Consider the following 24,900-nt stretch of genomic DNA (forward strand, 5'->3'; position numbering starts at 1 on the left):
ACTATTTCCCCGGTCCTGTAATATTGTCATTTACATACGAAAATGGAAATGTTCTAGTCTTTTCTTGATTCTAGCAATCCAATGCAATGCCGACCATGGCTTTAGCTTCCTTTGTTGTAAATTGTGGGCCTTTCTGTATCATTATCCAGCTGATGGAGGTCTTCTTGTACCACAGGACCTGAAACAACTTTATTTGTGGCTTTCTTTTTTTTTTTTGAGACGGAGTCTCGTTCTGTTGCCCAGGCTGGACTGCAGTGGCGCAAGTCTCGGCTCACTGCAAACTCCGCCTCCTGGGTTCACGCCATTCTCCTGCCTCAGCCTCTCCGAGTAGCTGGGACTACAGGCGCCCGCCACCACGCCCGGCTAATTTTTTTTTGTATTTTTAGTAGAGACAGGGTTTCACCGTGGTCTCGATCTCCTGACCTCGTGATCTGCCTGCCTCGGCCTCCCAAAGTGCTGGGATTACAAGCGTGAGCCACCGCGCCCGGCCATTTGTGGCTTTCTTGATGTTTCACATCTCTGTTGGCATCACAACCCGGTCATCTAAGATGCTATTTCTGAGGAGTAACTCCTGTTCTTCCCTGATCTCTGCTGAGTAGGGCATCTCTGCTATTATTATTGTTCTATCATTGTGCTGGAGGGGAAACATCTGTTGTCACCTAGTTGCCATTTATCATTTTTTAAAAATAGTTCTACGTTTCCCACTAGAACATCAGAGCCTGGTGATATTAGAGCTCTGGATGCCTTCTGTGATCTTCAGAAAATAAGCATTAAAGGGACAACTTAAGTAAAACAAAGATCCTCTCTGACTTTGTAATTGCTTAGAGGGTAAAACACTTCTCGAGAAAACTAAAATCCATTCATGTTTTAGTTTCTTTGCAGTCTCTCTCTGTCTCAAGTTATGAATCAGAAATATCTCCTATGTCTTATTTTTTTCATTGCCTTTCTTCTTATTGACATTTTTACTGAGGAAAATTTACACACAGTGGGATACACAGATCTCAAGTTCTGAAAATGCATCCATCTATGTAACCCACATCCCCTCATTATATACAACATAATCATCACCCCAGAGAGGTGCCTCATGCCCTTTCCCAGTCAACTCTCTGTCCCCGAAACAACTACTGATCTTATTTCTATCATGTTAACTTTGCCTAATCTGGATTTCATATAACTGAAATGAACTCATGGGTCTGGCATCTTTCCTTCCTTCCTTTTTTTTTTTTTTTTTTTTTTTTAGACAGAGGCTCACTCTGTCACCAGGCTGGAGTGCAGTGGTGTGATCTCAGCTCACTGCAACCTCCATGTCCTGGGTTCAAGTGATTCTCCTGCCTCAGCCTCCCGAGTAACTGGGACTACAGGTGCACACCACCACGCCCAGCAAATTTTTGTATTCTTCATAGAGACGGGGTTTCACTACGTTGGCCAGGATTGTCTCAATATCTTGACCTCGTGATCCGCCCGCCTCGGCCTCCTAAAGTACTGGGATTACAGGGGTGAGCTATTGCGCCTGGCCTGGCATCCTTTCATTCAACTTAAAATTTTTGAGATTCATCCATGTTGTTGCAACTGTCAATAATTCATTCCTCTTTATTGCTGAATGTTAGTAGTATTCAATTGTGTGGACATATCACTGTGGTGTATCCATCCTCCTGTTGATGAACACCTGGGATGATTCTAGTTTTTGGCTCTTAGGTATATTTATTTTTCAAAAAATCAAGATTTTCCCCATTCACATAAAATACTGGCAGTGTTTATATTATAGTGCAATAATTTAATTCATAAAAAGAAACTATGAATATGTAGTTGATGTTAAATAGTAGCTGCATAAGTAAAGTGTTAATAAAATAAGATGTATTTGTGGTCCCTTACATTCTTTTGAACTTAGTTTTATGAGGTTTTTCTTCCAATTTTGTTGGGGAGGTTTTGGAGGGTTGTTACTGTATGACTAAGACACTATTGATGCCCTTTCTCATCAGTAGTGCAGCCACATTGAACACATTTGCTAAAAGCACTGGTAAAGTGGTATTCATTCATTTGTGCTCTCCCTCACTCTCTTGGGTTCAATGACACATTGGAACTGATGCAATTCATGTTGAGCTCCAGAGGTATAGCTGCTTGTGGTCCAGGGTAAAGTGTAGAAGCTTCATTCTCATCAAGGCTGAACTGCCATTATATTCACGTGAAGGGATTTTGTTACTCTCTTCACTTAAAACTTTACTTCTCATCTCTCATTCAAACAAGTCAATCAGAAGCCACTGGGGGAGTGGGGATATGAAGGGCCACTTCCCTAGCACAGCCCCAGAGAGATCTAGGAGGCAAAGAGTAGAAGGAATTATGCTCTGCATATGAGGGAAGCAGAAGGACCAGAGGTGCGCAAATGCACACCAGAGTACAGCATGGAAAAGATGCCCATGGCCCAGGACTGGGAACAGCAGAACAGTCTCCATGCCCTCAGGCTGGGCTCAAAACAGAACCACTGCACAGTGGTGAGGACAGGGACGAAGCCGGGCTGTGTGGACTAGTCACCAGACTAGATGAGATAATGGAAGATTCAGTGGATATCTGCAGGAACAGATAGATGGCTGGGGACCAGAGGTGCATCCTCATTCTACCTTCTGCCTTTGCACTAATAAGACACCTGACACTTAGCTCAAAAACAAAACAAAAATATATAGAAGATGACAAGCCAGAGTTGACTGAAATTAAGTTTCTACCAACATGGTAGGAGGAGGAGAAGCTTTGGGAGAGGTAAAACTGCCTATCAGTTTCCAAAACAAAGTGGGCCTTTGTTAGTTTATTGGAAATATTTCATGGGGATATCTGATGTCACTAGATGCTTGTTTCTGACTTTAGGAAGTTCACTTTGACTTCTAAGGGGTTCAAGACATCTAACACCTTATTTTTCCCTCCTTTATGATTCTGCTGTAATGCTATTTTCATCAATATATATTTCATAGATTTTATAATATAAACATATTTAATTTGGCATTTGTTTTTTATGAAAATGCAATGAAGGAAGACTTGGGGACTCAGTTAAATAAATTAGCTTAAGATTATTTTAATAATAATAATGTTTTCATGTCTGGGCTTAGAAGAGACCAACAGTCCAATGTACAAATATATCACAAGAGATAAAAAAGGAAGATGGGAGGGAAGAAGGAAGAAAAGGAGGGTGAGGGGAAGTAAAAGTGGGAGAGAGAAAGAGAAGAGGGAGGAGAGGGAAAGGGAGAGGAAGAGAGGAAAGAGAGAGAAAGGGAAGGAAAAAGACAGGGAGGGAGGGAAAGAGAGGAAGGGAGAGACGAAACCGATGGGTATTGAGCACCTACAATACACTAGACTTCTTCATACTGAAACTTTAATACAATGCTGCAAGAACGGTATTTGCCTGCTTTTACCGCACAGAAATAGAGCTCAGAGAGGTGAAGCAGCTTTTTGCTTTTCTCATGGTATCCATTTGGCAAGTGGCTTGGTCAAGAGTCAAACCAGGGTAGTGTGATATCAGGGCCTCTGCCACCTTTTGTTTAACAGAACAGTCATCTCTCAAATAATGACAGTTTCACCATTCCCCACTCTCACTTTTTTTTTTTTTTTGAATCTTAAAGAGGCTAAATGAAGGAGACTGTGGGCAATAAGGGATAAAGTAAAATTACTCCAAAGCATATTTGATAAAAGGCAGAAGGACTTGGCTTTTAAAGATAAAAAAGGATTGTTTTAAAAAGTAGGAAAAAACTTTTTAAAAAAATGGTAGGAAAAACCACAGCTTAAGTAAAAGAGATATAAAATCCATAACTTTGGTCAAGAAAGCATCTATCAGATCAGTCATGAAAATAGGTGAAGAAAAATCAATCACATTTTATTGATTTAAAAAACAACAGAATTTGCACCACTTAACAGTCACATTTTGTATTTGTCAAGAAAACTCACTGAAGAAAATGAATTAGCTTCACAGAAATGAATTTGCCCTGAAAGAAACAAATCATATGATAACATCTATATTAATGGAATATAAACAAGCAAAATGTCAGAAGTAAAAATCTTTTCCTGGGTAAAAGTGGTACTTAGAAAGGTTTTTTTTTTTTTTGGCCTCTTATTAACAAAGATTTTCAATTTATTTTAAGAAAATGTATATTTAGGGAAGCAGAGTTCTACTGATAAACTGCTTCTTTAAATGGCATATAAAGTATAAGACTTTATGACTAGACTTTCTGGCTACCCTGATAAAATTTTTTTCTATATTTATACTATCTAGATCTATATTTCTTTCTAGAAAAATAATAAGTTTCTTGTGTAATTTTGAAGCCTCAACACTCTACCTATATGTCATCTTCAACTCTCAGTTCAAGAGCAACTTTCTCCAACAAACTCCCACCAGAGTCATCTCTCCTTTCTTTGGAACTCCTCTAGTACATTATCTGTTCCCCTTGGTCACATTTAAGGATTTCTGTCCTGTATCACAGCTTTTTAAAGATGTGGTCTTAGTGTCTTCTCTACTAAACCATTTGTTACTTGAGAGAACCATACCTCTTTTTAATTTACTATAAAAATAAAATGATTATTGCTAAATATTTGTTAAAAAGTGAATATAAAACAAATGAATATCATATGTTGACATTCAAGGATGAAATGATTATTTTCTTTTTAGTCTTGAGTATTATATTGCTTGAACTTAGTTTACATTAGTTTCTAATTTATCTTGAACTCTTCTGTCCAAACAAAAAACATTTAGTATAACAGAAAATCCAAATTCAGATATTGTTCCAAATTATGCAGATTGATTTTCATTGTAACTCTGGGTCAATAGACCTACTTCTTCAAAGTCAGCAAAAATGCAACAAATTGCCAACAAATTCAGGCATCCATTTACGTATTAGACAAGTTTTTAATGGGTGAATTTTGGTTCATTATTTATTTGCCCTCAAAAATCCCAGAGTTACACTTAAACAGCTTTTGAAGGAGAGACTGGAGTATACATAATAAGTTGACCTAATAATTTAGAAATTATTTGGAAGTATGACTCAAATCATTTGTCATTTCAGATAAACCATTTCCCTACTTTGTTTGGCATAAATGAAATTATTAGACATATAATAGCATAATATTTTCTATATAAGGATATTGCAAAACTGAAAAAAATATCTAACCACACCCACGGCTTTGAAGAGCACCTGGATTCAGTTCTTAAAGAAGTCAAGTAATAGACATTATATGCAGTCTACATTAAGCCCAGTTCCATAGCTTAACAAGTCTCACTGATACCTTAGCACTTAACATCAATTTAATTTTAAGTAACTGCTCCTTAAGGGAGCAGTCAGCATCATTTGTTGCATTAAGCAAACCAAAGTGAGGAATGTTCCTGTAACTTACCATATATTTGGATTTAATTGCAGTTGGTGGTAGGAGTCAAAGTCATCTCGCAGGATAATGCTGTCACTATGTATTTCAGCTAAAAGAAAAAGGAAGTATTTAGGAAAGAAATATACTACAACAGTATATTTAGCTAAACACAAGTGTCAACATGCTGTATTTATGAAGAATAATGTATTTTAAAACTAAATTTTAAATGAGCAGTTGATTTGCTTTGTCCCTCAAACTGCTAAGCGACAAGCGTAAAAAGCTCTGTGGTTTAGACACCTAGAAGTTGGGAAAACGAAAGACCCCAAAAGGAAACCTACGAAGCTATCACTAGGCAGGGGAGGCAGGAAGGCCAAAGTCAGCACCAACCTACAAGGAGAGGCTATTCGGAACTTGTCTTCCATCATTATGGCTTGGCTGTGTCCCTACCCAAATTTCATCTTCAATTGTTGTTCCCATAATCCCCATATATCGTGGAAGGGACGGTAATTGAATCATGGGGGCAAGTTACTCTCATGCTGTTCTTGTGATAGTAAGTTCTCATGAGATTTGATGGTTTTTTTTTTTTTTTTTGAGACAGAGTCTCACTGTGTTGCCCAGGCTGGAGTGCAGTGGCACGATCTCAGCTCACTGCAACCTTCGTCTCCTGGGTTCAGGCAATTCTCCTCTTTCAGCCTCCCGAGTAGCTGGGATTACAGGTGCCTACTACCACACCCAGCTAATTTTTATATTTTTAGTAGACGGGGTTCCAACATGTTGGCCAGGCTGGTCTTGAACTCCTGACCTCAGGTGAGCCACCCGCCTCGGTCTCCCACAGTGCTGGGGTTACAGGCATGAGCCACCATGCCCAGCTGAGATTTGATGGTTTTATAAGGGGCACTTCCCTCTTTTGCTCAGCACTTCTTGCTGCCACCATGTGAAGAAGGACGTGTTTGCTTCCCCTTCTGCCACAATTGTAAGTTTCCTAAGGCCTTCCCAGCTATGCTGAATTGTGAATTGTGTGTCAATTAAACCTCTTTCCTTTATAAATAACCCAGTCTCAGGTATGTCTTTATTAGCAGTGTGAGAATGAACTAATATATCCATATTTCAACATATACTCATCCATGGCTTCCAAGAGACTGCCCAGACAGTGTCAGTGTCTAATTCACTTTAAAGCATGGAATTGGATAGAACATTCTGGCTATTTATTGTCAACTAAAATTGCCGTATTCTACTGATCCATTTTTTCTTCTCTTTCCCACTATCCTCTTGCCCTGGCTTGCTTTCTCTCCTTCCCTATATTCACTCATCTTTTACTGAATGTTTTTAAATTTGTTAACCTTTTTTTCTCTTTCAGAACTGCATAAGAGAATTTATCTATATGAATAAGTAAAATTCCTAAATAAAATCAATTTAGAAGTCAGGAGGAATGCCAGGGAGCCATACATGGTTTTAAATATATTATCACTACACATTTGAGAGATATTGAATACCTATTTTTAAGTTCTAGAAGAACTTTGGGCATGTCAAGCGCAATATTTTCGCCAACTGTAGAGTTCGTATTTCCACTGAAGAGATGATGAATAAGTAAACTCAACTTTCATGGCTGGCTACAATGTAAACGTGCTCATTTTAAAGGTTGTGTGAGAAATGATGATTATTTCTACTCATGTTGTAAAAACTAATTTAGTACTTTAACAATGCTCTCATGTGATTCATGGTTTGCTTAGAAAGTTTGTTTCAGCTACTCTAATTTCTTTGGGTTGTGACAATTTTGTCTGAACTAGCTAACAGACTGTCTTTTGGAAAAATTAAAATAAGATTATCTGATTAACAAAAAACTCCCATAACTTTTGACATTTTTATGTTTTTCAGGCTCACTCAAATATACTTCTCTGAAATCACTGGGTAATTAAAATCACTTCCCAATATCAGGAAGCATACTTTCACATTCTCTTTGGTGACATCCCCAACCATGGCAGTCCTTGCCTCCTTTATACCAGGTATGCCAGCAGGCAAGCACATAATGAAGTCATGGAAACCAGTGAATCAGCATGTACTGAGAGGACTGGATGCTCAGACTCGAAGCCTTAGGCATGAGAACAGGGAGAATACGGATATACACTGGAGAGAATGCTGTGATGTATTCTGTGCATGGGAGTGATTTAATGATTCCTCTGAGCGATGAGATGCAGTGCCTCAAATGCCTACAGTGTACAGCTCTCTAAGATACCCAATCTGGCTGAGACTTGGCTGGGCCACTGCGGGTCACCAGCCTGTCTTGGCTGCCAGAAGGCATGCTTCTAAGCGCTTGCATTTGTCTGCCAAATAAGAGGAGCCCCAAGCTGTAGCATTACATAAAAGTAGAGCTTCTCAAGGCAGATTTTCCAAAGAGGAAAAATAAATTAATTGGGTTTATAGGTTGAAAGGAAAAGCCCAAGAGACAAATAACTGACCTATCTGGAAAGTCCCATAGTGAGAGACATTTGAAAAGGCTGCAACCAGCTAGGATGATTTCTTTTCATTCTTATTAAATACTATAGTGTAGGAAATTGCTTTTAAAATAAGTCTTCACTGACACAAATGAGAAAATTAATGCTTAAAGATCACTTGTTTTCTAGAGACTTTTTTATTTACAAAGGCAATGGGTAAGCCTCATTGGATAGCTGTTTGTGTACTGATTTACTTCCAAACACCACTATATTATTTACCATACCCTTTATGAAAACAAAATCATTTAATCCTTATACCAACCCTGTGAGGTAGGTACTATTATTAATTCTACTTTTCAGATGAGAAAACTGAGGCACAGAGAGGTTAAGTAACTTGCTCAATATTGTGTGGCTAGCAAGTGGTAAAAGTGAGATAAACCCAGGCAGTTTCCCAGAATCTGTGCTCCTAACCACTATACACCCTGCCTCAAGAACTGTGGGCCACTAAGAGCATGACATTATGAAAAATCCATGGTGCCATTTTAAGAAGCAGGTATTTATTTAAACAGTCTCATTTCAATCTTTTTTTAAAGAAACAGGATCTTGCTTGCTGCCCAACTTGGAGGACAGTGTTACAATCATAGCTCGCCGCAGCCTTGAAATCCTGGTTTAAATGATCCTCCCATCTCAGCCCCCAAAGTAACTAGGACTTCAGGTGCATGCCACCACAATGACTAATTTTTAACATTTTTTTTGGTAGAGATGGGGGTCTTGCTCTGCTACCCAGACTGGTCTTAAACACCTGGTCTCAAGTGATCCTCCCACCTCAGCCTCCCAAAGTGTTGGGGTTACAGGCATGAACCACCATGCCCAGCTTCAGTTCGATTTTTAAAGAAATGACAAAATAATTTCTTTTTCTTAACAATTCAGTACTAATTTGAGCATAAATCTCAAATCTTAAATGACTTCAATTCTTCCACATTCATGGCTTCTTGCCCACTAGCTCTATGCTCTAACATTTATGATGGGCATTTAGTATTATGAGGGACTCTGGGGAAAATTCAGCATTAGAATGCAAAAGCTTACACTCAATAGGATCTCAGGGCTGAGGGTACTAACAGGTGCAAAAGTTCCTGCATGAGCCCCCAGCTGGGCAGCATGAATGTTTCCTCAAGGAGGTTCTGTGTTCAAGTATAATCCGTACCCAAGTTCAGTTTCAGTGACTGATCAACGATCAGAGAGGACAGCTTCCTCGCCTCTATAACATCTGCTCACATAGCCAGAAAAGCCAAACAAGTAGATCAAGTACTAAGGTTAATGACATCAGAGTGTTAAACACTTACCTAGATGTGGGTGCACAGTGGCATCTGTTGGAGCTGAATCAAGAGAGGAAAGAAGAAAGACAACTGATCAGGAATGAAAGCAAAATCCAGTAATAAAGAGTCACAACACAGTTATAAAACTTAAGTCACATTAAGCAAATCAAATGGCTACAGACTTTTTAGTCTTTTTAGGAGTTTCTGGAACTCTTGAAAAAATAGAAGACAATAAATTTAATGATCTTGTATTTTGTGCCAACACTTACTGGTTAAATCAGAGAAGAGTTTTACAAAGATTCACTGAATTGTTAACTCTAATTAAAGATTTTCTTGAAACAAAAGGAATACTTGCCAATTATCCAATAATGACTAACAAAAACCTGGCACAATGATATACATTCTCTCACCAGTATCACAGTGCATATGAACGAGCCAAATCTGAAGCTTCAAGGAAAACAAGGGTTTATTTGCAAACTAGCTGGAAAAGTAGGAAAATTTATGTTGAAATTGAAACTTTGAAAATACAAATTAATAAGGGTTTTACACATGAATTTCCTATCGTGAATTGTGTCTCCAGAAGATTTTAACTGTAATTTCCAGTATCTTCTAAATTGTCTGCAAAAACCTACACGAAAAATTTGAAGAATGTCTTGTTGATGTTAATTATTTTAGACTTGCTTTTCAATGTATGCAATATTTATGTGAATTCCATGTTAATAATACTATGCTGACACAAGAATAATACTTGGACATAGTTTTGAAACCGATATGTTTTTGCATTAAAGGTACATCAGCTCTTCTAATAAAAATGAAAACATTTTGTCAAGGTGGATCTGGACATTAAAGGAAAATGATTTTTTGATACTCTATTCAGTTACTGGAAGATCTTTAAGCAGGTAAGAAACACTTGGGTATGTGGATCTACTTTTCAATTGTCAATTTTATGAACTCTTAATATAGGCCAAATATTTCTTAAGATGTGCTATAAGTGTAAAGTACATGCTAAATTTTGGAGATTTAGTACAAAAAATGTAAAATATCTCATTAATAGTTTTAAATTCACCACATTATATCAAAATGCTTAATATTTTACATATTCTGTTAATAAAATACATTATTAAATTAATTTCATCTATTTCTTTCCATTTTTTAGATGTGACTACTAGAATATTTAAAATTGCACATGGGGCTTACATTATACTTCTATTAGACAGTGCTGAATACAGCTAGGAGGGACATTTGTACTGTATATCAGTTAGGAAATCATTATCAAGCAGGAGGTGGTGGAGTTACAAAAGGAAGACCAAGTCACTCAGAGAGAACGTAAGGTATAAAGTGAGGCTGAGAGAAGTAGCTCATGCCTGTAATCCCAGCACTTTGGGAGACTGAGGCAAGAGGATTACTTAAGGCCAAGAGTTTGAGACCAGCCTGGGCAATATAGTAGGAGACCTCGTCTCTAAAACATTAAAAATCAGCTGGGCATGGTGGTGCACACCTGTAGTCCTAGCTACTCAGGAGGCTGAGGCAGGAGGATCACCTGAGGCCAGGAGTTCGCGGGTGCAGTGAGCTAGGAATGCAACATCACACTCCAGCCTGAGCAAGAGAGTCAGACCCTGTCTCTAAATAAATAATAAAAAGAAAGAAGTGAAATGCACAGTCAAATGTATATTTAATGGACAGATGGAAGAAGACAAGCTAGCAAAGGTGACTGAGTAAAAGTGCATTCCATTAAGGAAATAAGAAAAAGAGTTTTAAGAGCTAAGAGAGTTGAAGGAGAGGCCAAAATAATCTTAATAAAGCTGATATCTATGAAGAACATCCTGCTATTAAGGCACTGTGCTAAGGAATGTCTATAGATGAACTCAGGGATTTGGGCCTCAGAATCTAGACTCAACTACTGTGCAGACTGCTCTTTCTAGAAGGTTAGCTGCAAAGGTGAGAAATAAGATCTTATATGGAGATGAGGACCAAAGGGATTTTTTTGTTGTTTGTTTTGTTTCTTAAGATATTATGATAGTGGCCGGGCCCGGTAGCTCATGCCTGTAATCCCAGCACTTTGGGAGGCCGAGGTGGGCAGATCACGAGGTCAGGAGATAGAGACCATCCTGGCTAACACTGTGAAACCCCATCTCCACTAAAAATAAAAAAATTAGCCAGTTGCGGTGGCGGGCGCCTGTAGTCCCAGCTACTAGGGAGGCTGAGGCAGGAGAATGGAGTGAACTTGGTAAGCGGAGCTTGCAGTGAGCTGATCACACCACTGCACTCCAGCCTGGTGGACAGAGTGAGACTCCATCTCAAGAAAAAAAAAAAAAAGAAGATATTATGATAGTTTACCATGCCTAATGTTAGCTATATTGCAAAAGGGATTCTCTGTATTCAAGTTATAAAGTGTTAAAAAGAAAAGAAAAACACCTGTCTACACAATATGGAACTTTTCAAATTATTTCACAGGTTGTGAAATAAATTGGTTACATTAAATGTAGGAAAAGTTATGACAATTACTAATTAGAAATATTTACTATGCAATACAATAGTTAGATACGTAGAACAAAATATCTGCAGGAATACTGTTGCCTACTTTACATTAAATGACTTTGGTGACCAAGGCCTCAACCCAATAAAGGGAATAAGTTATAAAATGCTTTAAATTGTTTATTGAAATGGACATCTACCTTTGCTAAATTATCTGGACACATGGAAGCTTTCACTGAAACACCTACATCACAATTATCAGGAGAGGACCATTTTAGAAAGACCCACTGAGTCAGAATCTCTGAGGGTGGAGGCCTAGAAGTTGTATTTTTTAAAACTGCCTTGACTGATTCTGACAGAAAGCCAGATTTAAAATTCACTGGTTTAAACTACACAATCCACTGCTTATTTTTATAGCATGCTGAACTGTTCTCTGTGTTAAGTACTTATCTTTGCTCTGAAGAAGAAATAGGCTCCTCAAAAGCAGAAAATATGTCCACTCAAGACATAAGCCAAAGCTGGTAATAGTGTCTCAATAAATAATAAATTGATTTGAAAGCTACTTCTTAGTTGTAATATATTTTATGGTATTTCAGAAAATAATTGAAGATCCAAACCTTTAAAAAATGCCAGAATAGACACAAAACATTGTCCAAAAGTCCTTCATTATAAGTGGTCTGGGGAGCTTTAACACCAAGTCAGTATTTACCTGGATTTAATTTAACTCAACAAATTTACACCATATTTTAAATCACTAGTTAGGAAGGTCTGTTTTAATATATTTTAACAAAAATGTCCACTATCTGAGATAACTAAACATTATTTCCTCAAAAAGAGAAACCTTTAGTATGCGAAACTTAATGCAAGGAAAAGTACAAATTTTCCTGAAAAAGATTCATGTATATGTGGCATAAAAATGGGCCAAAGCCTAGTAAAGTACTGGGCCTAGAAGCTTATTTTAATCATTTCTCAATAAGTGACCATATCAATCTAGTTTTATGTAGTATAAACAAATTTTCTAAGCCTGTAGGAAGTTCACCATCTTTTCCACATTAACTGAAGTAAATGCACCATGGAAAAATTAAAGTAGCCTGAGGAAGAATGATATAGTTCAACATTATTTAGTATACTCCCATTTGGATACTACCTGCCTTGCCTCATACTAGTGACTATGAGTGAATTATTATAATATAATATATATATAATATATAATATAATATAATATATATAATTATATGAACTTGGCATAAAGGCCTTTACTCTTTCCTTTATTAAATGTAAAATGCGTACTTGCTAGACAGGTCCTCATTTGTCAACTGTCCAAGTGCTTACCCAATAGCATATCTCCAAGTCTACCTTTCCTGTTCCTCTGCCATTGAACTAGCTCTAGATTGAATCATTGAATTTTTCTAGATTGCTCGTATGTTTTTATCTCAACATTTTATTGGTCTGTTACTGATTTTCTGCCTCTCCCAGGATCGTAGAATGCCCCACCCCACCTTGCATCTTGCCCAGTTTCTCAGCTCCCTTGAATTTGAAGTTGCATGATTAAAATCTAGCAACGACATAAAATTGTCAAATGGCTTAAACTAGGGAGTTTTGGTTTCTGAGAATGAGAGAGAACAGAAATGTTCTTAAAGAAGTGGGTTTTGGAATACACCTCCTTTAACAGAAGTGTAAAAGATATCGCAGTTTCTTCCAGGTATTTCTGTGGTAAAGATAAGAAGATCAGGTCAGATGACCAAAGGTGTGCACAGAGGAAGATGCACTAGGGATGGGAACCCTGCTACTTGTCAGAGGATACTGAATTGAAGAGAGAGGAAGATAGGCTGGACTTGTTCTGTACCCAGAGAGATCACTGTGGGGAAGCTTCATAACATGGTCCTAATTTAGTTTCATTGGTGAGACCCATGAAACTGTACATAGAGGCTCGAAGGAACTTATGGAAAGATAAATGATTTAATAAGGAATCAAGTGTTTGTATAAATCAAACTGAATTTCTACATGTTTTCAGAAGTGAATATTTTTTCTATAAGGTAGGATGTTCAACTAGGAATGAATGCTCAGCTAGGATGAATCTAGGAATATCCAATTTTGTTAAGAGTTCCCTGTTAGAAATTGCATGTGAATGTATTTGTGTTTCAATGAACTTTAAATCTCATTCAGAATAACCATACATCTCTGTAATCTTTATCCAGAAATACAATGCCATTGAAATTCACAAACATTACAGAAACTATATCCTTTGTAAAACTTGATCAAGTTCAAGTAACTGGACTGAATTGGAAATTGACCTTAGGTATATCATGATAACGTAAAGAGTATGCCAAATGTCCTCAGACTGAATTAACTTAATTAAAACCACAGATAAAATATAAAATGTTACACAGGTAAGTTAAAATAAAGGTTTTACTTTGCCTAAAGAACAAGTAAAAGCAAGCCAACAGAATGGAGGAATTAAGATAGAATCTCTCTAAAATCACCAGGGTTTTTAAAAGCTTTTTTCCAGCTAGGGATTCAGAATGAAAGCCTAGCCTACTTTGACTTGTTTTTAGTTGAAAAAGCCAAACTTCTTTAAAACTATCAATACAAATTGGTAGCAATTTTTACTAGGAAAGTATTGATAAATGAGAATCTACTTAATTTCATAAGTCAAATCCCTCTTGAGAGCAGAGCAGTTAAATGAGAAAAAAATGAAATTTTAAAGTTTTCAGCATAATACAATCTTTTCATACTAGATAAGCAAATAAATGTTATGAGTGTCAAAACCACTCATAACTGTGTACTTATGATTTCTTTTCCAGATTCTTTTTGATGTTTGTGATAGTGCCACTTAAAAGTTATTTGTCTCCAAATTCTCTCTCCAGTGGGGCCTATGCAGATGATGTTTTGGCAAAATACAAAGATTTAGATCAGCGATGAAATGCTTCAGCAACATTCTAAGTCTTTCCTTAGCCGGGCATTTTCCTAGATGCTTGAGTATTATTAAGTCACCTGAAGATTACATATGTATTTTACTAAGATTTCACAGACTACGCAAAGAGGACAGAAATAGATTTTTAAAATCAATAAGCTTAAACATGTTAAGAATAAAAGTAAACAATCATTGTTTTTAGAAGGTACTTTGAAGTTTGAAAAAAATAGATTGCTTATAGAACTTCTTTTTTAAAAAATTCAGCTATACTATTCTTGAAATGATTTACTAACCACCATTAGCTAGTAAAAGAAAGAGACTGGAACTGCCTTGAATGAACACAAGAACTCTGTACTAATGCAGATTTCATAAAGATAATTATTCAAAAAATAGTGAGGGTGAATAATTATTACGTGGAACAGTCATGAAAAGACCCAGTTCATAAGATAAGCAATTCATATCACAAGGCTTTATTGAGCCTAACATGAAAGCAAGTAAATTCAGTACCAAAAGTTTCAAAGGAATAACATGCTTCTTGGTCTCTTTAAACAAGGTTACCATTTATTCGCTTAAAACGAAAGCAGAAAAAGTGCATACTGATACTTTTTTGAATAAATGATGGAAAGCTCTTAGCTCATATATGTTAACATGTCTCTGTGTTGGTGATAGTTCTAGTCAGAAGAGTTGCGGGTCTTTTCCCAAGGAATATCTTTGTTTGGGAAAGGTGAAAAATTATTTTTAAAAACTCACTATTTTCACTCAGTGTGAATTAATCTGGCCTTCATCGCAGTATGAGAAGAACCACTTTTTACTCACTTTTTAAACTTTAAAGTGCAACTAATGTATTGCTCGTCATTAAACAGACTTACTTTGTGAACATTACCTTTAATTTACTAAATATATTTTTGTCTCCAAATTACCTCCAATTATTTAGAGCATCTCAAAGATTATAATGAGTGGTTTATCCTTATGTCAGTTTCTCTTGCATTAGCACCAGCTGAGCTTTGCAGACAGAAATGAAAGTTAGAACATTTCTGCAAACTAATACAGGCAGCAAATATCTCCACATTAGCTTCTGTGACTACATTTGGTTATTGGTGCTCACAGTCATACTTTTCTTAATAATATTTTAATAGCTTAAACTATTGGGCCTTTCAAAATAAATATTATAAACATGGATCCTTAGATGGTATCTCAATATTAAATTGAAGCCTAAATTCCTCCCATCATCAATTCAATTTGTCCAGGAGACAAATCACATGCTAAAAGTTAAAAAGAAAAAGCTTCATTTCTTAAGAAGCATTTCTGTGCATATGCTCTTTCAAAAGCTGAGCCTGCCAGAATCTCATAGATCACAGCAGCCTGAAGTAGGCATATTATAAAGAATGAGGTCGTGTTTAATTCTCCTAAAGGTTATTTTCTTGACATATGTGTTTTTTTTCTTTCAACTGACTTATTTTGGATGGAAATTTTAAAGTTATCATCTGACTCCAAAGTATAGCAGTACTAATAAATTTCAGCCAACTTGTTGAACAAATTACTCAGTGCAAAGAATGGAGACTTAAATATGTGGAGCAGAAAAAGGAAAAGATGCCTGAAAATGAATTGAGGAGGTGGTAAATGAGCTTTGAGCTAATATTATTGATTACTTTTTAAAAAAAAGCCTTTTAAAAAAAGCATTATACGTAGATTGCAAGCAATTCTTACAAATATAGGTATTATGTTACAGGGACTATACCTCCTGAATCATTTTGGAATTCAAAGGCCCCAGGTAGTTTTGCCTCAGGTATCTCTGCACCTAATTTGAAATTCAAACGTATTAAACTTCCAAAGCTAAATATGACAAATTAGACATGGGCTCTGAAGTTAGCATTTAATGAGCTATGAACCTAGACTTTCATCTCCCCAGGAATAATTTCTTTATTACTTTTTGTATTTTATTGCAATAAAGCACCATTTGACCTTCAAGTACAATAATTAAGCTTCCAAAAACGTTATAAATTTAGAGTGAAAACAGTTCTCCCTGTGTTCAGGAACACACTTATGATCAGTATAAAAGATTTCTTAATATTTAAAGACAGCTAACTTATACACAGAACCAGCAATATTAGGAATTATTTTTCTCTTCCCTCTCTGATTTTCCACCTCAACTTGATTTGTGTCTCAAAACAATTTATCATCTTTCATATTCTAAAATAAATGAAATAGGAACAAAACGAAAATATATCTTTATAACCTGCAACTAGGAGATAGAGAACTCTTTCAGATAAGATTTATTCCAATAGGAGCCATAAATAATTGGGCCTTAAACATTAAAAATTATGGCTCATTGTCTTACCATGCTCATGTCCCCACCTTTTCTGGGGAGACATCCATACATTTTTCAAAAATTCGGTTACGATATAAATACAAGTTTTAAGTGAAAAATCAGAATGCAAAACTATCATTTGAATTGTTGGTACATTTTTATTTTTATATTTATTCATATTTTGAGAGAGTGTCTCGTTCTGTTGGCCAGGCTAGAGTGCAGTGGTGCATCTTGGCTCACTGCAATCTCAACCTCCTGGGCTTAAATGATCCTCCTGCCTCAGTCTCCCAAGAAGCTGGGACTACAGGCATGCAGCACCAAGACCAGTAAATTTTTTTTTTTTTTTTTTGGGTAGAGACAAGATCTTACCACATTGCCCAGGCTGGTCTTGAACTCCTGGGCTCAAGCAATCCACCTGCCTCAGCCTCCCAAAGTGCTGGGATTACAGGCGTGAGCAACCATGCCTGGTCAAATTTTAATTTTTAAAAAATTGTTGCTGTGTAGCAACTTTTTAAAAATCCTAGACCTTTGAGAACTTGAAGAGATGAAGTTCATAGATGGAGGAGATGTGAGAAATTGCAGGTATAAATTGACCCAAAACCTGAGAATGTATGGCTTTTAAGTAACATTTAGAGGTCGGAAGGAAAATCACTAGGCTCAAAAGAGGAAGAAGGAGGAGGAAGAAGTGGAGGAGACGGAAGAAACCTTGTTGCTAACATCAACAGAAATTGCTAGAGATTTTCCAATGTCTATGCTTCTTTTCTTTATTTCTTTACTTCTCAGCGCCCCCCATAGCTTCCTGTGACAAAGGAATTAAGTTCTGCCCATATGAGGTGAGCAGAAGTGACTAGGGTAACTTTCAGGGCTGGGTGATGTCCTAAAGGAATGGGCATGCTTCCTTGGCCCTTTCCCCTCCCTGCTGTAGGAGGTGGTGAGTGCTGGAGCAGCCAGCTTGGCTCCTAGATATGGAAGCTACATGCTGTGCACAGTGGCACCACCCTGCCAGCCCTAGACCATCTATCCTCAAACCGATTTATGACTAAGAAATAAACTTCTAGTCATTTAACCCACCCACATATTGAAGTACTTTGCTTAGTACCTCAAGTACATAGAAGCTTAATTGATACTCTAACTACAATAGTTAATTTCCCATGGGTGAGGAAAGGGTCCCTTTTGGGGAAAATTTCTTCTCTTTATCTGAGTCATAATCTTAAAGGCCACAGTAGCAATTAGAGCTGATCAACCTGCAAATTCCTGTGAGTAGAGAGACTCTATCTTGAATATCTCTGCATTCCCAATGCTGAGCACAATGTCTCACACATGGCAGTTCCAAAAATGCTAGTTGAATGTATTCTGATAACGTCAGCAAGCCAATATTACTAAAACCATTGTTGTTAGAAAATTCTAATCATCTCCTCTGTTCCTTTTCTTCCTTATTGCTTGTACATATGTCATCTTCTTCCTTCACTTTTCGTCATATTTCTTTTCACTTTCCTTTACATACCTAAGGATGAATTGTACAATCTGTCTTGCTCTAAGATAGATTTAAGGCAGCTTACAAAAAAAGGCAGACAGCTGAACAAGATAATAAAGGGGGGAAATCAAAGATGACAAACGAGGGTAGAAAAATAATACATGCCGTGTTCAGATATGTATGCAAGATGCATGCCCCCAGGACTTCAATTTGGTTCTCAAGCCATAAAGTTACAGAAATAGAAGAGTTCATATCTTTAAAATAACATATACTGTTCAGGAGAAGCATAGTTATTGCAGGTACACAGACTGTATAGAAGTTTCTTCTATAGTTTCTCAAAGAGGACAGTGAGCAGTAAAGCAAACATCATCTCAAATACCATCTAACCAACTCTGAGTTTTGTTAGGCTACTCCTAGTAAAGTTCATCAATGAAAAAAGAGTGCACAATGCCTAAATACAGATGTAAAAGCACTTCTGGGGACATGGGAGGTACAGACTGGCTGGCAATTAAAGAAATAATAGTGATTTGGCATTTTTGGAAAAGTGTCCTTGCTTTATATGGTTCATTGATTTCCTTAACTAATATTTGAGTGCCTGCTAAGTGTCAGGTACTGTGCCAAGTTCTGGGAATCTAAAAATGATCCAGTCTCTTCTGGATCAAGGGATCCAAAGTGTAGTATAAAATACATTTAGAAGTCAATGCATTACACACAATATGGTGAACTAAATTAAGTTAGCAAATATAAGGTGGGAGAGTGATAAAAATAAAGATGATAGAGGAGGAGACACTTGAACTGGATCTTTAAGGATGAGTGCAACTTCATGAGTTAGACAGCAGAGGAGGTATGGAGGAAAGTACACCAAGGAAAGGAGCTGGCATATATGAGCTACAGTGATAGGGTCAGGATGGCATCTCTGATGAAGGACGTACTTATTCCAGCTGAAATAAAGAGTCTGGTGTCAGGTGAGGGTGATGGGTGTGGAAAGATCTAAATGTGGAGATGAGGTTGGAGAGAGAGAGAGGTGGGACAGATCAGGGAAGTCCTGAAAGCCAGGCTGAACTGGGAGGAAATAGAGGGCAGTTATAGGGTTTGAGGCCAGGAGAATTTTGATCAATGTGTGAAAGGCCTGAATAAAAAAAAAAAAATGGCAGTAGGCATGGAAAGAAAAGGGTTGGTTTAAGAGATATTGCGTAAATTGGCCTTAGACACACTGGATATAGACATGGATGACAAAAAGGAATAAGCAAAGAAATGTGTTACCTAGGTCTCTGTTTAGTGACTAGGGTGATGATGAAGATGCTAACCAGAACTGCAACAGAAGAGTACAGATTTGGGAGGAACTAAAGTTCAGTTTAGAATATATTGAGTTCAAGGTGCCTAAATGACACCCAAATGTAGTGTACAGTAATAGTGAGAGCTAACATCTACAGAGTATGTGCTAGCCACTATGCTATGCACTTCATCACGACATTTAATCCTCACAACCTTATGATGTTCCTTCTGGGCACAAAATATTGTACCAGGCTCTTGGGAATGGTATGCGGTGGCCAAAAAGGTTGATACTATCCCTTTCCCTATTTTACAGATGAGAGAATTGAGACTCAAAGATTACATGGCTAGAAAGTGCCAGAGCAGAAATTCTAACTCAGGAGTATAGGTAACTGCAAACTTCATGCTCACAATCATTTTACCTTCTTGACTCTTTGTATAAGCACCAAGGAAGTGGAAAGCTAGGAAGATGAAAATTATAGGTGTGAGTGAGTTCAACAGGGACAATATAAAAGCACAAAAAGAAGGCTGGGCATGGTGGCTCATGCCTGTAATCTCAGCACTTTGGGAGGCTGAGGTGAGTGGATCACGAGGTCAAGAGATTGAGACCATCCTGGCCAACATGGTGAAACCCTGTCTCTACTAAAAATACAAAAATTAGCTGGGCATGGTGGTGCACACCTGTAGTTCCAACTACTCGGGAGGCTGAGGCAGGAGAATTGCTTGAACCTGGGAGGCGGAGTTTGCAGTGAGCCGAGATCACACCACTGCACTCCAGCCTGGTGACAAGAGACTCCTCTCAAAAAAAAAAAAAAAAAAGTGCAAAAAGACGCCCAACCCCAGAATGTGTGATGTGGGAAGAAGAAGAACTCATTACGGAAACTGAGAAAGAAAAGAGAAGTCAGGTAGGGTGAGGATCCGAGTCCTCTGGATTAGTTGGCACCCTAGTGGGTTATTGGTGACCTTGAGGATGATAGTTTCCAGGGAGTGCTGGCGGTAGAGGCCAGATGGCAGGGTTAGGACGAAAGCCTGGTGACACACACTGCTCTTTCAAGAAGCTGGAGTGTAAGAAGGAAACATGGCCGGGGGTACCCGAAGTTCAGGATGAAATACTTGTTAAAGTAGCAGTGGCTTCAGCATATTTAAGCACAGAGGAGGAGGTGGCCACTGAAGAGGAAGACATTGAAGCTATGAGAAAGAGAAAGCACAATTATTGGAGCAAGGCCTCAGAGGAGATGAGAGGAACACCATTCCACTAAGTTTATATTTTTCTGCAAATGTGTCTTCGTCCTTCTCTTCTGGGTTTGCATTAGTAAATTCGTACTATAAGCTTCTTAACAATGGGATGGGAGACTGCCTTATGTTGCCACACACCTCGCCTGGGGTCTGGTGCAGTGTTTCACATATGCCCACTGGGGACACAGCACAATATACATTAATTAATACCAATGAATTCCAACTCTTAAAAACTTGATTATTAAAAAATCTATATTAATTTTTACATGAAACAACTGAATTTTCACATGTACATTAAAAATAATGTTGGATTAATAAATTGGATGAAATATTTCACAAGCCAAACAAAATTGTGAATTATGTATGTTTGTAACAGCTTTGCCCTCCTTCCCCAAGTGATTGTATAGATCCAAACTTGGTCTTTGTCCTTCAAAATATGGAGGAATCAAGCAGGTTATATAGCAGCATGTGTAGAAAGAATTCTTCCATGGGCACCCAAAATAACTCAATGTAAAATTCTTCTTGGGCATAAATCTAGGAATTCTGACTTTGGACTAGATAAAGCTGTCAAGTGGGAATGTATATAGCCCTCAGAACTGAAAAGAAGGCTGTTTAAATCTGTGTTCAATCATCTTGGGATAAACAGCACCAGTCCAAAACACCATTCTTTAGGAAATTAAAAGAATAATCAGACACACCTTCAGAGTCAGCAGCAAGAAATTTTACTATGGTCATGTGAATCAGCTCTTTGTCATTCCCCTTAATCTGCTTGTTTTCAGATCACTTAGGGATACTTTCTGCCTGCCATAGCCCCAGGAGGGCTTTAGTTTCTCGCTTTGTTGGGTAGTTTGTAAGACCTTGAAGCAAGATCGGGGGTTCCTGGATGGTTTTCCCTGAGCCTCTTAATTCAGTTGTCTTTGTTTATAAATCACAAAGCCTAGGGATGTCATGAACAGGAGCTGTAACCACTAAAATGAAATATAAGCTGCAAAATTGCCAAGGGGAGCACAGATGTCTTTGACCAGCAAATGCTTAACACTGGGCACATTCAAGTGAAATACATGAGTATTTATTTTTCTTTTCAACAATTAAAGTAGATACGTTGAAACCCAATTCTGACAATGAGAGAGAAACAAGTCTGAATTAATAAAGACTTTGCATTTCAGGGTATTGGAAAGATATTTAGTAATATAAGCTGTTGAATAATCAAGGATAGCCAAGAGAAGATTTTGGTAGATCTGATCTACAATTTTTACAATATTTGGGTATAAAGTTACACTTAAAGTGCTAAAAAATATAAAAGGAGGTTAACACCCCATTCACATTCTGGACTTCTTATTAAACTCTCCTCTGCCCCTCTCCATCTCACAGTTTCAACTTTCACCAATCCTTAATACAAATGATTTAAAAATTGCAAAGAGTTGGCATTTGGGATGAAGCATATATGCTGCCTACCACCACGGTCCAAGGGCCCTTAGAGAGCACAGCCACAGTTTCTACCACTCACTGTTCTGAGGGTGATGAACAGCTGAAAAACTGCTGAGCCTGGCAGAAAGCAGCCAATGTTTTCTGCGCCAGCTGTAAGCCTGACCTCTTTCCTCCTGACATAAAACGTTTGCCTTTAGTTATAGCCACTTCCATCAATACAACAACAAAGAATTCCAGGGTGGTTTATAAATGGCACGCGCCCTTTGGGGGCACTACAGGGCATGACTGCTGTCAGGCCACTAAGCCTGCCATCTGGTCTTGCTAAATAATCAATGTGTGTGTTTGAAGAGGGTATGCCAAGAAGCCCATAGGCCAATGAATATACACACACAGGATTATTTTCCCTGCTCTATCTTCAACTGTGATGTGTGCATACTGCTGGACCAGTGGCAGCCAGGCTGACGCACTCACATCACTTTTGCCTTAACTGTGTAGATTTAGGGCACCAAAGAGTGTATGTGTTCTTTCCAAGGTTTTCAGGGAATTCAGGCAGTAGCGATAATCTTGTTTACAGGGCTGTGGTTCCTGAGGGTTTTTAATGTTTATTATTTTTTTAACTTTAAGAATCTACTTGGTATAATGGAACCAGCACTGGGCTGTGAGTCCAGAGATTTGAATTCTAGGCCTGCCACTCATGAGTACTGTAGATTTTGTCAAGTTAGCTTGCTTGGCTTCATCACTAATCCACAGATAAGAAACCTATAGTTACATGATCATAGCATGAATTCAAATACTAGTCCTCATCCTAAGTCTATCTATACCACACTCATATTAACATTTTCAATAGTACTCATGTGGTTCAGAGACAGATGTATTAGGTCTGCAGCTCTTTTTAGGTTGTTCAGTAATAATTTCTGCAAAAAAAACTGATTTCTCCTAATTCCTTTCAAGTTTTTAGTCTATGCTGATATTGTTTCTATTCTTTGTTTTGGTCATCTCTAACAGTACTTCAAAAAACACCATAATGTTTATCTTTAAAATCACTTACTGACATTTTGGACAATTTCCCAGATAGTCACTTGGCTAACTCCTTTATCCCCTTTCCGGTCTTTGCTCTTATGTCACCTTCTCAGTGAGGTCTACCCAACTTACCTGCTACCCTATTTAAAATTGCAATCAGCCTCTTCCTCCTCCACCCAACTGTATGCTCTTTCCCTGCTATATTCTGGTGGTCTATTTCCCCCAACAACACTTGCCACCTTCTAACATGGCACCACATTTAGTCATTTCTTATGTCTCATGTTTACTGCCTGTCTCCTCTTCACTGCAATGTAGGCTTCATGGCAGCAGGGATCTTTGCTCTGTTTATTGGCATATTCCAAGACCTAGCCTAGAACAGAGCCTGGCACATGGTAAGCATTAATTTTTTTTTTTTTGGAGACGGAGTCTTTCTCTGTCCCCCAGGCTGGAGTGCAGTGGCACGATCTCTGCTCACTGCAAACTCCGCCTCCTGGGTTCACGCCATTCTCCTGTCTCAGCCTCCCGAGTAGCTGGGACTACAGGCGCCTGCCACCACGCCCAGCTAATTTTTTGTAGTTTTAGTAGAGACGGGGTTTCACCATGTTACCCAGGATGGTCTCAATCTCCTGACCTCGTGATCCGCCCGCCTCGGCCTCCCAAAGTGCTGAGATTACGGCGTGAGCCACCGTGCCTGGCCAAGTAATTTTTGTTTAGTACTAAATATTGAATAATTTCAGTTCTTTTTGTTTTACAGCTAGTGAATGAACCTAAGCATCTTTTACTTTCAGAACAATTGAGGGTACACAGCCCAGCCAACCCCGCACCCTAGACTAAAGATGGGAAAACTCTAGCTCCTTGTCTGCACCATGACATGATAGCAGAACTCAGATGGGGATGTGTTTACAATTACTTGGAACCTCAGAGATATATAAAAAAAAATCTCTGAACCTGGTCTATGTTCCAAGAACATTAAGGGGATTCCTTACAGTTTACATGAAAATCCATGAACAATTTTCAAAAATTTTTAATATGCTGGTACATGTATTTTATAACCAGAGATCAATGTGAGGAACATTGCTAGTAGCAGCCACACTGCCTCATCATGGTCCATAGCAAACATACAGGGTTAAAGATTTTTCAGCAAGGACAGTGATTTTTCAATTGTAAAATGTTTAAGTTGATCATTCAGCAAACATTTACTGAGTCTATGTTTCGTGCCAAACATGATTAAATGTTAAAAAAACCAAAAAGTTAAATCATGGTTCCTGCCTTCAAAAAGCTCTCAACTGGGGGAAATGAGGGTTTAAACAAATAATTATGACACAACAGAGACAGAGCATGTTAAGGGAGCCAGGCAAGTCACCATACAGGAGGAGACATGGGAGTTGTAATTCAGAATTTTCCTTCAATTCTTGAGAAGCGATTTATTCCCCTTGCCACAGCAGACTCGTCCCTTCTCCTTCCTAAGACTAACCCCACATGTACACTTTTTGGAGGAAATGTGTGCTATGTCTTTATGATACAAATAACGTAAGTTCACTGTAAACAAATTACAAAATAGAGATACATTTAAAAAAAATTAAACATTCACAATTTTACCCCACTGATCTACTTACGCTTTTTATTTCACACCAACTGACCTTGAATAAAATTTTGCTTCAGCAAAATCCCTTCCCTTTATTATGTAC

The 24,900-nt window shown here is 37.9% G+C and overlaps 1 protein-coding gene across 4 annotated transcripts in view; it reads right to left on the reverse strand.

Annotated features, from left to right (window-relative positions):
• The window catches only part of RELN (reelin), a 543,089-nt gene that overhangs the window by 281,906 nt on the left and 236,283 nt on the right, over positions 1-24,900 (reverse strand). For all 4 annotated transcript variants that reach the window (XM_058425556.1, XM_032761303.2, XM_032761302.2 and 1 more), the window contains exons 5-6: positions 9,113-9,145; positions 5,368-5,446 (exon numbers count right to left, since the gene is read on the reverse strand). In XM_058425556.1, the coding sequence (XP_058281539.1) occupies positions 5,368-5,446; positions 9,113-9,145 (112 nt within the window). The remainder of the gene's footprint in view (positions 1-5,367; positions 5,447-9,112; positions 9,146-24,900) is intronic.

Source organism: Hylobates moloch, unplaced genomic scaffold, assembly GCF_009828535.3.
Source record: "Hylobates moloch isolate HMO894 unplaced genomic scaffold, HMol_V3 SCAFFOLD_1, whole genome shotgun sequence".
NCBI lineage: Eukaryota > Metazoa > Chordata > Mammalia > Primates > Hylobatidae > Hylobates > Hylobates moloch.